This window comes from Rhinolophus hipposideros (genome assembly GCF_964194185.1).
Source record: "Rhinolophus hipposideros genome assembly, chromosome: 6".
Lineage (NCBI taxonomy): Eukaryota > Metazoa > Chordata > Mammalia > Chiroptera > Rhinolophidae > Rhinolophus > Rhinolophus hipposideros.
The window spans coordinates 97,253,256-97,271,114 of NC_138052.1; the positions used below are offsets into that span (position 1 = coordinate 97,253,256).

At 52.8% G+C, this 17,859-nt stretch overlaps 1 protein-coding gene across 5 annotated transcripts in view; it reads left to right on the plus strand.

The window, feature by feature from the left end:
- The window catches only part of AGAP1 (ArfGAP with GTPase domain, ankyrin repeat and PH domain 1), a 521,440-nt gene that overhangs the window by 161,622 nt on the left and 341,959 nt on the right, over positions 1 to 17,859 (plus strand). For all 5 annotated transcript variants that reach the window (XM_081051870.1, XM_081051871.1, XM_081051872.1 and 2 more), the window contains exon 2: positions 14,753 to 14,811. In XM_081051870.1, coding sequence (XP_080907996.1) covers positions 14,753 to 14,811 — 59 coding nt within the window. The remainder of the gene's footprint in view (positions 1 to 14,752; positions 14,812 to 17,859) is intronic.

Here is a 17,859-nt window from a genome sequence, read left to right on the forward strand (position 1 = left end):
TCCCAGCTGCTCGGGGTCCAGGTCCCAGAACTTGAATGGCAGCACTGCAGAGACCCCTTCCTGAGGGACACTCCCCCCAGGCAGCCTTCCCGCTCACCCTTGACCACAGTACCCTGTGCTTCCTGCCCAGCGTAATCAGTCTGTCCTTAGGAACCTCTCGTGGGCTCATTCCCTTTAGTCCTGTGCTTCTCGAGGGTGAGAATCAGGTTGGTGTTGGTGGTGGATGATTTGTGGTGCGGGGCCTGACTCCAGAGCTCCGGGTGAATTACTGAGTCAGGGAGTGAACTGTAGGCACTGCTGTGGCGGGGGTGTCAGGGAACGGGCAGGGTGCCGTGAAGGGGACACGTACCGGGATGTGGGGCTCAGATGTACACGCTCAGCAGGTGGGCGGGGCCTTGTGGTCTGGGCGCCTTCCTGGTGGGGGCTCTGAGCAATCACTCCCGGGTGTGGGGGGGAGAGAGCACCTCAACTGTGTGTGGGGGAGAGCATCTCACCTGTGTGTGTGTGGGGGGAGAGAGCGCCTCACCTGTGTGTGGGGGGGGGTTGAGAGTGCCTCACCTGTGTATATAAATCCCATGTCTATCATTTTACTATTACCCGGACCTTGTAATTTCAGAATCAAGTAAGATTTTCTGACATTCGTAGTCTGGGGAATAAGAAATACAGAAATAACGGGGACCTTTTTCTTGTGTTTCCTCCCTAATTATGCTTTTTGATGCTTAGACATTGAGACTGGTCTCTAAAAGCTTCTTAGTTTGTCACCTTGGTCACCGCATGGGTGGGTCATCTCACAGTAGTACTCCTATCTGAGGAAGTAGTTTTATCACCTTCCGTGTACCTGCCCATGGTAAAGAATTAAAACAGGACCGAAGTCAGTGTAAGAGGGAAGAAGAACCACCCCCACCCCAACGCCGCTCCCCATCCCCCCACACACACCTGAGAGCTAGGCACCGCCCGCACATTAGTTGCAGGAGTCCAGATGACCTTCTTTGCAGCTGTTTACATGCTGTCTGACTAATTAATTAATTACCTGGTATACAGCTGTGGGCTCAGGTGACACGTTCTGTAACCCAGTGTATTATACGTAATTCAGAACGGGGCTTTTCCACACACAGCCAGATTTTGTTCAGGGTGTGGTATTTTACGGGGTGTCGATTTGAGCTGATCAGGGCACAGGGTCAGGTGCAGTAGGGGGTACCGCGCAGCGGGAAGGAGATAAGAGGTAGGTCATACCTCAGGCAGGTGGCACCAAGAGAGCCCGTGTGGGCGTAGGACTGAGGGAGCACCAAGCCCAGGGGCCATAGGAGACAGCAGGGAATGGTGGTCCTGCCCGGAGCTGCAGGAGAAGTGACCGGGTGGTTCTCAGAGGCCATGGGCATCGTGGGGCTGCGGTGCCCACGGTATTTGTGACAGTCCCCTGCACCTCCACGTGGACTTCAGGTTTTAGTCCCTTTCTCTGCAACCACTGGAAATTCTTTCATGCTGGGAACGGGGGCTGAGCGGTGCTTGCATGCAGGGGGGGGGGGCGGGTGCCAGGACTACAGTGCGGTGATGGGCGCTGCCCTGACCAGAGGGGAGGGAGTTTGCACACTTGTTTTGTTTTGAACTTTGGAATCCATTGCTCAGACCCATGCTAACCCTGAATGACAGTGACAGTGGGGGACCTACAGTCACGTGAGGTCCTGGAGTGGACAGTGGACATTTAGGTATGACGACGAGGCAGGCCCTTCCCTTTGCAGCCTGCCTGGCCGTCTCCTGGACATGAGGCCAGGCCCACGCCCACAGAGAGGGGAGGTGGGTCCATGATACCAGGACCGTAATTGTGATTAGATTTGCTGGGCATTACAAGCTAATGGGCAGTATTACTCTCATCATGTAATGCAGCCACAAAATTGGCAGTGGCACCGTGAAATCTGCCCATTTCCTGTGCACGGGCTGCAGACCTATTTGTGGGGCGATATTGCTCTCGCTAACTCCCAAGATGAGCCCTGCCCCAACCCTACATAGAGAATTACCCCAACTTCTTTTTCTTTTGATTTGTTGTTACCTCCATTAAGCCAAGGGCTGTTTACCTGAAGGTCATTATGAAGCCCCGGGTGGGACCCAGGGCTTTTGAAACTTCCCTCTGGGTCAGCCTGGGCCTGTTCAGTTGGGAGAAGCTGAGACTGCCCCAGGCCCCAGCCGGCTGCCGTCTGCATGGGAGGGTGTTCATAGAAGAGAAGATTCTGGGTCGTGAGAGCCAGAAGGGACCAGGTTTTAGAGATAAAGGGAGTGGGGTCCAAAGAGCCCAAGCGCCGTGCTCACAGTTGCCTGCTGCGCAGAGCGTGGACTTGAAGCAGGCCTTCCCACCTGCAGCCTCGGGGGGCTGGTTATTAACTGTCTCTGTTTCCCGTCGTGAGTCCTCACGAAGCACCTTGAGGAGAGGCCGACCACGGGAGCACTCACCTGCCACCACGACTCCTTGCAGTCCCGGTGGAGAGATGGACAGGTGCTGGTGGCACACACTGGGCTCCTGTGCTTTCCGCCCTGCTGTTGGGGGAGCGTGACCCTGGCGCGAGGACCACGCGCCTCCCCTTCCCCACCCACCTCTTGCTGGCTGTTCTGGCTGAAATTCAGGGGCGGTAGGGAAAGAGTTACTTCTGATTGCTTGTTCTGTAGTCTTCTGGATTCATCATCCTCTGGTATCAGGCCATCTCTTATTATAAACATTAATTGCACCATGAATTTAAAATATTACCAACTGTTGACAATTCTTTATGGAATTAAAACTGTCAGGTCCAATTATATCCAGCACAGGACTGACAGAAATTCAGCAAATGAATTGTAAATATCTAAGTCTTCTCTCCTGTTTAATTCAGTGTTTCTTTTAATCAGGAGATTTTGTTCTTGATTCTTTCACTCTGTCTTAACTTCCACAAATAAAGTGGTTGTCGCCTTACCTTCAGCATCTAGGCTGCACAGTAGAAATGACCTTTTAATATATACGGCCACTCAGACTGCAAAAGGAAGAACAGCTGTCCACTCTTTCATTTCAGAATCATGGCTGTGAATTTAACCTATCGATTTGTTTTCTCTGGCAATGTCTGATTCGGACGTTTTCATAAACTGTCCTTACTTCTTCAGCTTTTCACTTTCAAGGACTCTGCAATTTGGTGTTAGATGTTACAGCGTTTTAAAGAATCCTTCAAGTCTGTTTACAGTTTTACGTCACGTAACATGTAGGGTTCTGCTGTTGGTCTGAGACGACCACATTCTTTAGTTTCTTAGAAGTTCCAGGAGCCACCGGCAGGAGCCCGTGGGTCCCTGGCCATGGCAAGTGGCTCTTTAGTGGTGGAGCCACGACGCGGTGTGTTCCTAGGGTCATTGTCTCAAGGACATTTCCGTGTAGCAGCTCGGTGTGGAAGGTGGCTTTATTAGCCCATAATTAGTAATCACACCAGCCATGATTTTAAATACTCGTGCATTGTCCCACTTTATAGAAACTTTCCAAGGCCCAGCCGTTCAGTCGAATGTGCACTCTGTGTTCAGTCCCTGTGCTGGGTCTCTAACAGGCTCCCGCTGGCAGTGCCCTGGGGCGCAGACCGGAGAGTGACATGCGCCTGTCCCCGAGGCTGGTCTGGAGGCCGGTCTGGAGGCCGGGGGGGATGGAGGCAGTCTGGGCATCCCACAAGCCCTGACCCCTGGCTTCTACGGGAAGGAAGGAGAGAGAGGACCCTGGGCAGGTGAGGCTCGCCAGGACTCCGCGCTCAGAACTGTGCCCTCCTTTCCCCCATAGCTTTCCTCACTTTGTGGGGGGGCAGGTGGCAGGTGTTGGGGTGAGGCTGTGGGGAGGCGTCCTGCGTACTCAAGCAGTGTCTTTGGTTTGGGATGTCTTGGTGTGTGTAGAAAGCTGAAATAGAAAATACGGTTTCGGTCGCAGTGGTTTAGCAGGGGAAATTGGGGCGGAATTTTCATAGCACGGTAGCTTTCAATTCTACTACAGTATATTTAAAGGTGAATGTACTTTTCCCCAAAAGTTTTGTTACCCCCTTTGAATGCCCATTGCCCATGGGATCCCCAAGCACTTGATTGAGTCTTTCCTTCTTTGTAAACCCCCTAGAGCATTTCTTGGCCAAAATCTACTCTTTAGAGCCATGAAATGTCCTTCCGGAAGTGAATGACCACGTCCAGGTTGCATTCTGCCACCATAAGGGTTAACACAATAGAAATGCAGTCTTTGTTTTAATGCTGGTGCTTTCATCACATGAAAGGCGCGCGTTCTGTCTCCTTTACCGTAGTGAGCAGACAAGGCTTTATGAGGACTGCAGTTCAGTTCCTCCGTCATCTCCAAATGGTGGTGTCCAAACTCACCCCCAGGCTCTGGAGGTTTGGGAGCTAAAACTGGAGGTGACACCCTGGTGAAGGAAGGAAGCAGCAAGATGTGAGGCTTTGCGCCAGGTGCCACGGGAGCAGCGGGGAGTAGCTTAGCGGTCTGCCCACGCTCTGCCCACGCTGGTCTTCTCAGGGCTTCAGTGGTGAGAGAGGGCCCCCGGTTGGCACTTGGAGATGGAGCTGTGCCCTGTGCACGTGAAAATGCTCGTGTCCTGTCTCTTAGGTTATAAGAGCTGGGGTCTTAGGGTTCTCCTGCCTGGGGGTCCAAAGCCTGCCCTGGAAAGACATTTGCAGCAAGACCCATTATCACCCTGGCTTTACGAGCCAGGAAACAGAAAGCAGATGGAACCAGGCCGCAGGTTTTGGGAGTGCTGCGTTATTTATGGATTAATTATACTGAAGCAGCACCAGCTAACGACATGCACATCCTCCTGAAGGAAACAACAGAAGCTGTCAGCGCTGCTGGAAGAGGCCTTTGAAGGTACTTGTCCTGTGCCCCTCCAGGCTGGAGGCAGGCCCCTGCATTTGTTACCATGCAGAAGGTCCGGCTGCTCGCCCCACGAAAGCCAAAATTCGAGAGGCGACTTTGGTGGAAAGGAAAACAGGTTTATTCCAAAATGCCAGCATTAAGGGAAGACAGTGGACTCCCTGTCACAAAGGCTGCCTTCCCCTCTCAATACCGCCAAAGGTTTTATAGACATACAGGGAGGGGCAAAGGAAGGAGAAATTGGCCAGGCCACCTCAGGAAAAGGCCCTTCCTAGAGGCTGGTCGGCCCCAGAGTCAGGAATGAACCCCACACAGATACAAAAAAGCCCCCCAAGTTACTGGACTAGGTGTGTACACTGGTCCGAAGTAAACAGAACCCGTGGGACTGGTGCAGAGGAAATGCACAGTGAGCAGTCCTCGAGGTTTGGTGGGAGGGGAGGGAAACAAAACGGGGTGGGGGAATCTTTCAAAAAGTCCCAAGTCAAATCAAATTTCATCAGAGGTTTAAATTTCAAAAAGAGAAGCTATAGGGTCACCGTTACATTTTCACATTTTGAAGGAGGAAAGGAAAATCATGCTCTCTCTCCATTCTCATTCTCAAATCCTCTACCCCTACTTTCCTTATCCTCAGACCCATGTCTTTTTCACACACCCAGCACAGCAGTGGTGTTCTCGGAGAGGTCTGGAACCAGGTGTGGTGTGAAGCATTTGGGGACACTGTTAAGGAAAATGTAGGGAAAAGGGGTCACCCATCCTCTAAAAGCTTAAATCCCCCAGAGCTCGCCTGCGCTGGCCACACTTGCTGAGTGTGGGGGGTGGGGTGGAGAATTCTTTTGGGGAGAAGAGAATGCTCTGCTTAGAGCTGGTAGTGTTGAGAAGGACTCTGAGTCGCGTCAGGATTCGGGAACGGTGCTTGGCATTTAGGCCCTGGCGTGGTGTTTGGCGCACGTCCCCCTGTACCCCTGTACGCGCACCTTGTGAATGGCGGCGGGCGGGGCTGTGGGGATGTCAGGGTGGGAAACTGTCTTGTTTGTGGATCTTTGAGGCCCCTGAAAAACAACTTGAACTTCCAGGGAAGCCTAAAACAAATCTGGTATCCCAAGGGTTTATGCTTTATTCCATTTGTTTTAGAGATTTGAGGATTTTTAAGTAAGAAATTAAATTATACCGTGGCAGACTGTGCCAGTGAGCTTCTGTTGAGTCCTGCAGTTGAGAGTCATCAACTTATTATGTCTGAACCAGCTTGCGGGGTGGCTCTTTCCTGCTGCCTCGAAATGGATTTCTTTATTTTATTAGGACATGCATTTCCTGCCGCAGCACAGAAACGGAGCCGCAGCAGGAGTCGCGGTCTCCGCTCTGTGGACGCGCTTTCTGTTTCCCATCGTGGTTTTCGTTTATATTTTGGGATTACGGATGCTTTAAACTGAAAATAAATGCTCCTGCTTTTGTTGCTAAAAAGAATTTTTTAAAGAAAATGCTTGTGAAATGTAAGGTTTCACGTAAACGTCTCAATCCCCAAGATAATAGGTTCTTTTAAAAATTTCACCTGCAATTTCAGGCTCCCTTTTTTACCCTCGTGTATAATTTCGTGAGGTTTGTCTGGAACCTGTATTTGTGGTCACTGGAGCCAAACGGGATTGGGAAGGAAAGACCGGAAAGCCATTCTAATTGTGGCCACATGCTGTGCTCCTGGTTGCTAATTTGGAAGTCCATCGCCCCGCTGGGGAGTGAGCCCAGGAGCCAGAGGACGGCTGGCTTCATATCCTGAAGATGAGCTTGGGCTCCCTTGTCTGATGAAGGGCGCTGAGTCCCTGAGGAAGGGACGCGGTGCCAGCTGTGGAAGTGGAGGCCTGTCCTGTGCAGACGCTGAGCTGCCCTGGCTGGTCCCCAGGTGCCACTGGCTCACAGGTGGTGCAGGTGCAGGAGGGGGCACGCCGTCGTCTCCGTTCAAGTCCCTGGGAGGTTTCTCGGTTTACCCGAGTCCTCTTCTCAGTCCCTTTGATCTTGTTGGTTTTTGCTAAGATAGAATGGACAGAGGTGTTTCCAAGGATTATTTTGGAACTCTGCAGAATTTCTGACACACGCCTGTCATCACGCCATGATCCTGTTTTCAGTGCACACGCATGTCCTTCAGTGCGCACTTTGACCTACAAAACAGCAGTTCCCTGGGGTTCAGTGACTATAAATTGGCCTGGGATTGAAACCTACCGATGTTACTTTTTGGGGGTTTCATTCCCTTTGAAGTCCATGGGTTGCTTTGAACTGCAGTAGCTGACAGTTGGGGTTTGATTGCTTAATCAAGGCTTTTCGGGTCACATGTTGTTTTGTACTCACCTGTGGCCCATTGTCCCCTGTGGCCCCGGTACAGGCAGTGAACTCAGTAGCGTGTGTGCACCCCAGTGGCTGCAGCACCCAGGAAATGGATTTCCAGAAGCCTTGCTCTTTAATCACTCCCCAGAAGCAATGGAGGGCTCCCATAGCAGGTGGGTGGGCCGTTTGCAGGTGATGTGCGACACCATCCATCCCGCGTGTCCTCTCTGAGTAGGAGGGAAATACAGGTACTTGCGTTTTACCAGCACAGAAACTGAGTGTCAAGAGACCCGGAAATTTACTGAGGTCGCGGTCAGCCTGTGACTCCCGGCTCCCGGCATCGAGTTCCCTCTGCCTCCTCTGGGTCTCTGTGGGGACAGAGCCCTGGAGAGCAGTTTCCAGGCTCTCGGCCTCACGTGGAAAGGTGCTGGCTCGGGTAGTAGATGGCTGTCGGCTGTGGCTGGTTGGCCGTCAGCTGTAGCCGGTTGTCCAATTGGCCACTAATATAACTGCCGCAGCTGCACTGGGGAGGGGGAGTCGGTCGGTTAGCAGCAAAGCAGACAGCAGGTCGCACGTTGTGTAAACCCAGCCTCCAGTGAGACCATAGTGGTGTGACTCCCCTACCTATGGCTCTGTGGCTGTTCCTTTTTGGCCTCACCATGTCCTGCGTTCTTATGTGCGGAGCGGGAGCAGAGACCCCGCCGGACACTCCTCACGACACATGGTGCAGCGAGCAGGGTCTCCCGCATGACAGTCTCCCTCTGCTGTGGGCCGCGACGTCAGGACGAGTCGGGCCAGGTGGGAGAAGCGGAGCTCCCATCATCCCCGGTCTGAATCCCTGATGTCGTCAGAATTTTACATTTTGCAACATCTGCTTAGCAAATTTTGAAACATGGAAGGAATAAGGGAGGGTAAAGAAATCCTTCGGGGAGCTTGTTAGAAATGCAGGCTCTGCAGTTCTAAGAGGGTGAGTGTGGGCAGCCAATTTCCCCAAGTGTCCCAGGTGAGCACACTGTGAGAAACACACAGGTAAAGAGGGAGGGGTTAAAAGCTGCCTTGCTTGCAGGACCTTCTGGAAGTGACCCCCCTCTCTAGCCATACTTGGGGAGGGTGGGGGCAGTGAGAGCCTGGAACGCAGCAGGTGATTGATCAGGAGATGTGTGTCCCCAGTATGACAAGTTCAATCACAAGACTCCAAAGAAATGTTGTATCGTTTTCTCTGCCTGCCTCATTCCGTAGGTCCAGGGTCACCGTTCCTCGTTACATAGACAATCGGAAAGTCATGTGACGTGGGTGGTGTTCTGTCCAAGGCACTTTTCTTTGTTACCGAAATCATTGTCTGTAAACCAAATTACTTGGGATGGAGACGTTGTGTTGTTTGCCTGCATTGTGCAGACTTGATTGCATCTTATAAAGAAGACTTGTGCTTTTACTCATTGTAATTTCTGTGCTCCTGCAAAGTCTTTCACAGTCTTGTTTGGAGAGAAGGGATGTTAGTGTCTACGGAAGGGTCAGGACAGGCAGATCAGGAGAAAAGAAAACATCCCCTTTTATTGGAGTTTTAATACCAGAGATGCTAATAAAATTGTCCATCCAACTAATTAGTTTAACTGAAAGGGACTCTTCTGCCAGGAGTTCCTGATTGTCCTTCCCTGGTGCTTGTTTTTCTCCTGAAATGAGCAACAAGGAAGTCACTACGGCTTTGATGCTTTTCTGCGTGTCACAGTCCAGGCTCTGGGGAGAGGGACATAATGAAGGGGTGATGTCACTGCTGGATCTCAACCCCAGCGTTGCTGGTTATTTCTGGAACCAGGAGGTTATTGTCGTCTGTAGTTGTCTTCATGCTCGCCAGTTTAAATAAACTCGGAGATTCTGGAGGAAAATGCTTCAAGGACAGGGGACAATTTTTTCAGCTACTTTGCAAAATCCTATTGGTTTCATGACTTGAATTTTGGGCTTTTGATACTTCAGGTGAAGAGAGTGGAAGAGTCAGTGCTGTGATAATGTTATACAAAATGATACAGGAGCGCAGAGGGTAAAGCGGAGCCTTGCTATCTCGCATGGAATTAACTATTTTGTCTGCAGGCTGGACTGTTTCTTCACTGGGCTTCGTAGTAATTAGGCATTAGGTGATTAATCCACGGTCCCTGGAGGCAGTAGGAGCTAATTAAGCAGCTAGCAGTCAGGCCTGTGTCCCCCACCCACCCCAGGCCTCCTGGCTTCTGCTCTTTGGTCCAAGAGGCTTTTGCAGAAAGGAACATTTCCGGCTTTCAAATTGGAGCGCATATTTTGTGTGGCGTCTAATGAGGATCTTAACTTTCCTGGGTAGATTTGTGGTTCTGCATGCGAGTGTTTTTGAAAATGGACCTAGAGCGGCATCCCTATGTTTATTAGCAAGTGGAGAATGAAGGGACTTTATGGTCGGGATGGGTTTTAAGGAAGTCTGGGATAAGAAATGAAACCGTTTACCCAGGAGTGGACACACAAACAACCAGCCGATGGCTCTGTTTTGGTTTTGTTGTGTTTTGGTTTTGTTCCGCAGCCCGCTGCCCCAGCTGGTCTCAGGTCTGGGCTCCTGTCATCTGTCAGTGTCAGTGGGTAATTGTGTTCCTTGGGGTCCAGAGTCTTGTCCTTGTGGCCGAGACGTGGCTGGTCTGGGGCTGATGGTGGCCCTGGAAGGGGAGGTTCAGAGAAGCAGCTTGTGTGCTGGGAGAGGGTCTTCCCTCTGACATAAGCCTGGAGTCCTTTGTAGCTGTGTCTCTTTTGAAAAAGAGCAGGAAAGGGACTTGGGCAAAGTCTGGGGGCAAGAGCTTGAGACGCTTTCAAGAGACCTGTGAAGCGTTCGGTCTGCGTGTCCTCTGGAGCGCGTCCACTCTGTTTCAAAGACAGCCGAGTGCAGGCGATTGTGTTAGAATTCTGGGGTGCCATTGGGCGACAGACCAGGGCCGGGGGCCGGGAGGGCGGGGCAGCTTTGGAGGCCAGGCTCCTTTCGGACCGTGGCTCTTAGTTACGAGTCTTAGCCCGTCTCATGGGAAGCTGGCTGCCTTGCCCACGCCCTGCGATCAGCAGACCCCAGCCCAGCTCGCTGGCTCGCCCTGCCCCTTAACAGGAGGGAGCGGAGTGAGGCAGGTGGGTGCAGGGTGCCTTGGCCGCCATACACCTTTCTGAGGTTGTAGAAGAAGGGCGTGGGGGACAGCAGCAAGTGGGGCAGAGGGCGTCTACGTGGAGGAGAGCGGGGACGTCTGCAGAGTGTGGTGAAGGGGTTTTCCACTGTTTGTCTTTTGTTTCCAAAGCAGACATGTTCAGAATTCTTTTAAGAAGTCCAAAGTCACACCCACTACTCGACGTAAGAGCACGAGTGTTTGGGGGTGAACACAGCACGACAGCCCCGTGGGCCTGCTTAGGTGTGCCACCTGCAGGGAACCGGGTGCCAGGCCCTGGCCACGCTCACCGTATCCTCCTCACCCGGCAGGGCAGGAACTGGCTTCATTCCGGCAGTGTTGTCTGTCTCCATGTGTATTAACGTATTCGTCAACCCAGGAACCCATTCGGTCAAGAGTATCAGACACCAAAATGGGAGTGAAACGTTGTGGTGTGAACACGTCCACGTCTCAGCTGTCCTCCCCAGCCTGGAATAACAGAGGCCAGCGACCTCCCCACCCGGCAGTGCTGGGGGAGGGCCACGCAAAGCACACACTTACTTTTATTTAATTGCATATTTAAAAAGACTGTTAGGACTAACGAAAGCTGATGATAAAAATAGACAGATCAGCAAAAGCAAACAAACACAACCTGCTCAAGGCACCATAAAGGGATGACCCAGACGTGTGGAATTGCGCTTTTCTTACTGCTCGGCACCCTTTGTCCAGACCCTGGCAGCTGGACCTCGCAAGTGCCATCTTGGTGGCTTCGTGATCCCGCGTCAGGACAGTGGCGTTTGTGGTCACAAAGCATTTCCATACGCTGGGGCTCGCTGGACTTACGTTAACACGGGGTAAGATTAGGAAGGTTTACTGCTGGCATCACATTTCATGATTTAGAATTCCTTTTCTTAAGAACCCAAATAATGATAATACGCCACGATTATGAACGGTGGGCCCTTAGCAGGTGACAGCGGGGGTAGGTGCGTTTTCCTTAAACTCCAGATGCTTTGGTCATCGCCTCCCAATAAGTAGGGCTAAGAAAGAATCCCCATCTAATTGCTCGCCTTTTCCTTTCCACCCCCGTGTGCAGTGACTGGTTTTCCACTTCTTGGAGTCACCGCCCCCTGTGTCCTCATGCCTCGTCCCTGTGGGTCTGTTTTGACCATTGCCTGCAGGGTCATGTGTTTCCTCTGACCGCCTTCAGATTCCTGTTCAAGAAGCTAGGAGTTTGGGAGAGTTAGTCCTGCTAAACGTTCCTCATTGCTTTATGTTCCCTGACCTTGGGGTTCTTTGAGAGGTTTTTTTTTCATATTATTTCAAGCTAAATAATAGAATGTCATTTGAAATGGTGCCATGTCAATGGTAAGAAATGATGAAGTGGGTTCTTTTCCTAAACTGTGTTAGGACTCGTGCGCGGCCGCAGCAGCCAGGCCCTGCTGACCGGCCCGCAGGGAGGACGGCGGAAGGAGCTGCAGTGTCTTGGCAGGCCAGATGCCATCGATGGCGGCCGGCTGTGTGTGACGTGAGCATCTCAAGTTCAGTGGCGTGGAGCCAGTGCGTGGATGCGTCTGCTCACTGTCCTGCTCCAAGTGGGGGAGTTGGGTGGGGCGCAGAATGGCCTCTTCTGAAATGACACCCATCTTCTGTGGCTTCTGGTTCTCACTGGTGCAGGGACATACACGTGTGCACACACACTCCCAGGGGGGTTCCGAAGCGTGTTTATTCTTCACGCGTGGCTGCACGGTGAACGTGAAATGGGGCGGCCAGCCTGTTCTGGCCCCCGCCCCGTTCACCCTGCGATGAACTCTTCCAGGTACGGGCTGCGCCTCGTTTGTCTCTGTGGCCCCACTTAGCATCGTGTCCAGCCCACAGAGGTCCCGATAGAAGAGTTGGATAAAGGAGTGTCCTGGATGGACGTCTTCTGCTAATCTTGCGTCGTTTTTCATTTAGCCTCGTCTGAGGCAGCATTCCATTCTGACGGGGGCAGCAACGGAGGTAATGAAAGGTTTTTAAACAAATGGCTTTGAATGGGAGAGGAGTTTTTTTTGTCAGTTAAGTCAGGCATTTATTTTATTAATCTAGTTGCCATGAACACCAATGTGTTCTATTTGAGTAAGGAAATATTTGCAAGTAAAAAGGTGCTACACACGCTTCCAGTGTTTATATAATCAGGCGTCCTTGTTTAATGGAGACCTGCTTAATTTATAATGAACTTTTAATATTTGTTGTGATAAACATCAGCTTTTGGTGGTGTGTGTTTAAAAAGCAGCATTGCCTTAATGAATTGAGCTGATTTTAATTCCTACTTTACCCGTTTTGTTTCACCACTAAGGTTCATATTAAAGAACTGTATTAAGTTTTTACGTGCCAAATAGTATAAAGTTTGAAAGGTACTGAAAGACCATGAAAAGAAAGTCTGAGTACCCTTATCCCTAAGCCGCCTGGTTCCCTAACCCCACATCAGCAACTGTTAAGTGTTTGATCCTGCCCCAGATGTTCTCAGCCTGCCAGCTCACGTGTGTATTTTATCCACGTGCACGTGCACACAGACACGCACACCCTCACATACCTTGGGGATAGTGGTTATCGCTTCGGAAGTTGAGACTTCACGTGTTGTTTTTCTGGCCTGTAGGATTCCGTGATGGGGACGTGTGCACATCCACACACCACCAGTGTTGGGTGTCACACATACAGCCATCTCGGGGCATTTCGTGTCGAGGGGATCACTGTCATTTATTCTCCTGTCTTCCCTAGATCATTGGGGTCACGCCACAGGTCCTATAAGCCACATTCTCAGTTCCTGAGAGAGCAGTGGATGACAGGAAATAAGTGTTTTGCAACTTAATTAGTGATGCTGTTTCTGGTAACGATGTTACTTACATTTGCCGTGGTCAGGCTCCCTGCTCGTGCCAGCCACATTTATCTGTTTGCTGGTGATGTCCTGTCTTGAGCACGTTAGGGTGGTGCTTGGCTGACCAAAGAGGGGGTGTTCAGGTGCACAACGCCACGTGCACCCCAATGTTGAGCCCCAGCGTGCTCACTTCAGTAGGAGCAGTGGCTCGGATCGTCACGTTTGCGAACGTCTTCTGAGCTCCTGCAGGTGCACGTCTGCCCACCTGCCGGGCGTTCGGTTCCCCCGGGTCCAGCCTGTGATGCCGAGCGCTGACCCCCACTCTTTCAGCGCAGGTGTCAGGTTCCCCGAGGCGTCTCTATCAGCCTTGCCTCTCTCCGCTCCGCTATGGCCACCGTGTTGTCCTGACCCCTCGTCCCATCCTTTCCTCCAGCACCAGAGCCCCTGGTGGCCCGTCCCACCCGAGCGTCGGTGGACCTCTGCCTCTGTCCTTGCAGGGCCAGCGGTGTCCGCTTTGTCACGTGGCTGCCCGCCCACCCGCCCCCGTGTGACCGTGGGTCGCGTGCCCCCTGCGTCTGTCTACGTTTCTTGGCTTCCCTCGCCCTACCCCAGCGGAACTGCACGGCCCTGGCTGCCATTCCCACAGCCGTCCACGTGAATACCATGCATCTGTGTGAAACTGATGGCGTTTCTTGACTTTTAGGCATTTTGTGAGTCACTTACTTATGTGTGGACATAACGTAGAGTGGTCAAATTCCTGAATTTGTGGAAAATACAGAGCACGTATGTCCCATTAGGCAGGAGAGGTGTTTACTGTCCACTCATGGTGGCTGCCACAGCTGTCACACTCTGGTGTTGTGGGGGCCTCTTGATGAGAAGTGGCACACGTGGAAGTCAGGCCATTGGGTCGTCTGTGTCGAGTGGGCCCACGTCCCCCTGCGCACACGGGGGTGAGAGGCACAGACGGCTGGGCAGGGGAGTGTGCAGACCAGGTGGGGGCTGGGCTCCCCAGTGGCTGGGGACCCCTTGTCTGTGTGATATCCTAAAGGGTGCTGACGGGATCTTCAGTGTCTGATATGTTTGTGTGGAACCAAACTCCAACAAAACTCTGAACCATAGACTGCGGTGTTGTCAACATTTGGATTTCCAAAATCCAGCCGTCATCTACCATCACTTGGTTGGTGTGATTTCAGACAAGTGACTGTTTCAGTGAAAAACCGAAAGGCGAAAAGTTGACGGGCTGGCTGAGGGTCATTCCTGGGAAAGCCAGGAGCCGCCTGAATCTTCACACTTGCAAACGTGTGCAGTCAGAAGGGTCTCCACGCCCCTGGGGAGGGACCTGTGGGGCTGGCAGGAGCCTGGCTCTCCAGGCAGCGTGTGCCATAAGGTCAGGGGACAGAACACAGACTAGGAATCAGAACCGCCCCGTGAACCCAGGCAGCCTCAGCTTCTGTGGGGGGGAGGTGACAGGAGGAGGTGGCCTGCGCCGTCTGCAGTGAGCTTGTGTGTGGAAAGCCGCACGCGTGGGCCCTTTGACCGCGCATGGCAGCCACTCCTCGTCTAACTCTCTGTTCCCTTCCTGTGTTGCAGACGCCTTTGTGAACAGCCAGGAATGGACGTTAAGTCGGTCTGTCCCGGAGCTCAAAGTGGTGAGTGCTTCCCGTGGCCTTGGCACGTGTCTTTCCTCCCCTGCAGGACCTGGGGCGGGAGAGGGGTGGCCTGGGCTCCGTGGCCGGCAGGGTGGCCTGTGAGACACCCAGGCCTGCATCCCGAAGGGCTTGCTCATCCCTGGGGACCAGAGGTGGAGCCTGCCTCTGGGTGTCCCTGGAAGGGCCAGGTGTAGCTGGCAGTTTGGGGCCCACGCGTGCTGGAGCCCTGAGCGTGCCTGTGGTGGTGACATTGGATGGCCAGCCAGAGCCGTGTGTGTGCAGGGCAGAACCCACCCTTTGCTGGCTCTGTCTGTTTCTGATTCTCACTCACCCGTGTGCACACACACACACACACACAGAGAACCATGGCTTTATTTATTCTTTATGGAATATCATGGAAGGTTTCTATAATGATCCATCAAGGTTTGGAATTCATCATTAAAAAATGTGACTATTTTTATTGCATTACAAATTAGTGGCATAAAATTAAAAGAACTTTGTTTTTATTATAAACCTTAAATATTCTTTCAGTGGGATTATTTGAAGCTTCAAATCAGCTTCTAAAAACTGACTTGGGTCTCGAGCACCAGCCCACTACGCGCCCACACCACACTCAGGATGAAGGAAGGTGACACGTAACTTTCAAGTAGACATGTTCTTTGTTAGGAAGTCAGGGGCGTTTGAGGGATGTATTTGTATATGTGTGTGTATGGTTACACGTGCGCGTGTATGTGTGTGTAAACTTCTGAAATGATGGGCTCCGACTGGAAGATGAAAGCGGTCCAAGGCTCCGCTGAGGAGGTTTGGCTGCAGCCTGGGCCTGCTCAGGTCTCCCGAGCTCCGTACCGGTCAGCAGCTGCAGCCTGTCTGCCCAGTGATCCCACGCGCCCGTGGACCCCTCTTCCCACTGGTTGGACATGGGACAGGCTTCTCATTCCTGAGCTGCCCAGCTTGCACACTAAGGAACACCCAGATTCCGAAGAGAGCGTATACAATTTCTGAGGATGTGACTTTTGTCACCAGGAAAAGGGATGCTTTTTTAAAACCAGGACCATACGTGGGAAGGCCTCCTGACATTGGGAGGCGTGGCCCCTCCTGGTCCTGCCCTGTCACGTCTGGCACGCCTGTCCCCGCTGCCATCACGGGGTGTTGCCGGCTGGGCCTTCTCCTCCCCCCTCGTTCTTCCCACCAGAGTGCTGAGCCTGCTCCGGGCCCCTGCCAGCGGGTTTCTTCTCTCACGGGTGACAGAGGCTCCGTCAGTCCCCGTGCCTGTTTCAGAAGCCTGGGTTCTGCAGGATTGATGTTGAAATTGCCACCTTCCGCTGTCTGTACTGTCACCACTGTGCCTGGCATGGTGTGAACCCGGCAGGACACATTCCTGTGAAACGGCTGCTGCCAAGCTGGCTCTGTCATCACCAGGAATGTTTCACAAAGGTTGGCCAGTTTCACATACGCCCTCGTGAGACCAACGTGCCATGTGGTTTCCGCAGTCGGCCTAAAGCACCGGAATGCTGTTCGGGGACCGCGAGGACGGACTACGCTTTGAAAGCGCTTGCTCTGGACAGGGCGTGTTGGGAGTGTCTCATTCAGTCCTGACAGCCTCCCCAGGAGCTGGGTACTGTTACTGTCCCCACTCCATGGGCAGGAGCTGGAGCTGCTGATGCATGAAGACGTTGCCCAGGGAGCTGCAGCCGGACGCGCGGAGCGGGGATTCAGACCCAGACCGTGTCTTCTGTCTACACCAGCACTGCCTGGAGGACTTCCACACACGCTCTGCGTCTTCGCTGTCCAGTGTGGTGGCCACTGGCCCCTGTGCCTGGAGCACTGAAGTGTGGCTGGTGGGAATAAAGGGCTGAATTTGAACATTGTGTTTAATTAATTTAAATTGAAGTAGCCACCGCCGCCATGCTTCTGACCGTGCTACAGACTGACTGTGCTCACCGAGTGTATTGAACCGTCTGGCATAGACCGGGTTGGGTGGTTAAAGGTGTGGGGCTCCTGCCAGAGCCCGTGTGTGCACGCCAGCGTGGCCGAGGACACCCGTACCGGAGCCTTGTTTTGTGCTGGCGTTCCAGCGGCCTGTAGTCGCCTGCACTGACTGCCCGGGTTGTCGGAGGTCATGACCTTCAAAGGCGGCGTGGGCTCCTGTTCCCAAATACACTCCCTGAACGTGGGCTGGAGTTTGCCACGGGGGCTGACTCAGAAGTGTGAGAGACTGCAGGTGTGTGGAAGGAGCTCCCTTCTTCTCTCCGTGCTGTCCCCTCACCTGCGTGTGGACAGCCCAGCAGGACCGCTGGCTCCTCCCGAAGTGCAGGCCGCCGGCCGCTCATCCCCTCGGCCACTTCAGCAGCTGCTTTCCTGGCTAAGGAGCTGTCAGCGTGCACAGAAAGTGTCCCTTGTCCAGCCTCTGTGTGTCCATAGGCCTGCAATTGTCTCCTGCCCTCGTCCGAAGCCCGCACAGGTGGCCCGTTAGGTCAGTGCCTGCGGAAGCCCTGACTGTTTCACAAACGCAGCGATGAAGTGACATAATGGCAAGGCTCTAATGGGCTCTTTATGTCCTATTTTGCAAGAAAGCTTCTGGAGTCTGTCCAAGGAAAGAAATGTCAATGTTTGCTTTCTTGTCACGAGTGGTGGTACCATGCCTTGTGCATTCTGTGGTGGTGTTACGGTCGGGCAGTCGGTGACCAGTAGCTTTTGGTGCCACAGTGGCTGCCAGCGGCGGCTGCTCTCATTGTGCCCAGCAGGCAGCACACGCTCAGTGCTGCTCTCTGGGCAGAAAGAACAGATACCTTCGCCTTCTTGCCTGGAGACAGGGGCTTAGGCAGCTACTAGTCACATCCTATTTGTGGGGTTCCATTGCATTCCCACCTGGGATTTTTACTGTGAGCCTTGATTTCCTTTTCAGCAAATCACATGTTTAGCAGGTAAGTGGTGGAGTTTAGGGACGGTCAGGAAGTCAGTTTAAAAAGATCCGGTGCTCTTTCTCCTCTCGTCATGTGGTGACGTCAGGTTCTGACTGTGACCACTCGTGGCCCTGCCCAGAGGGTG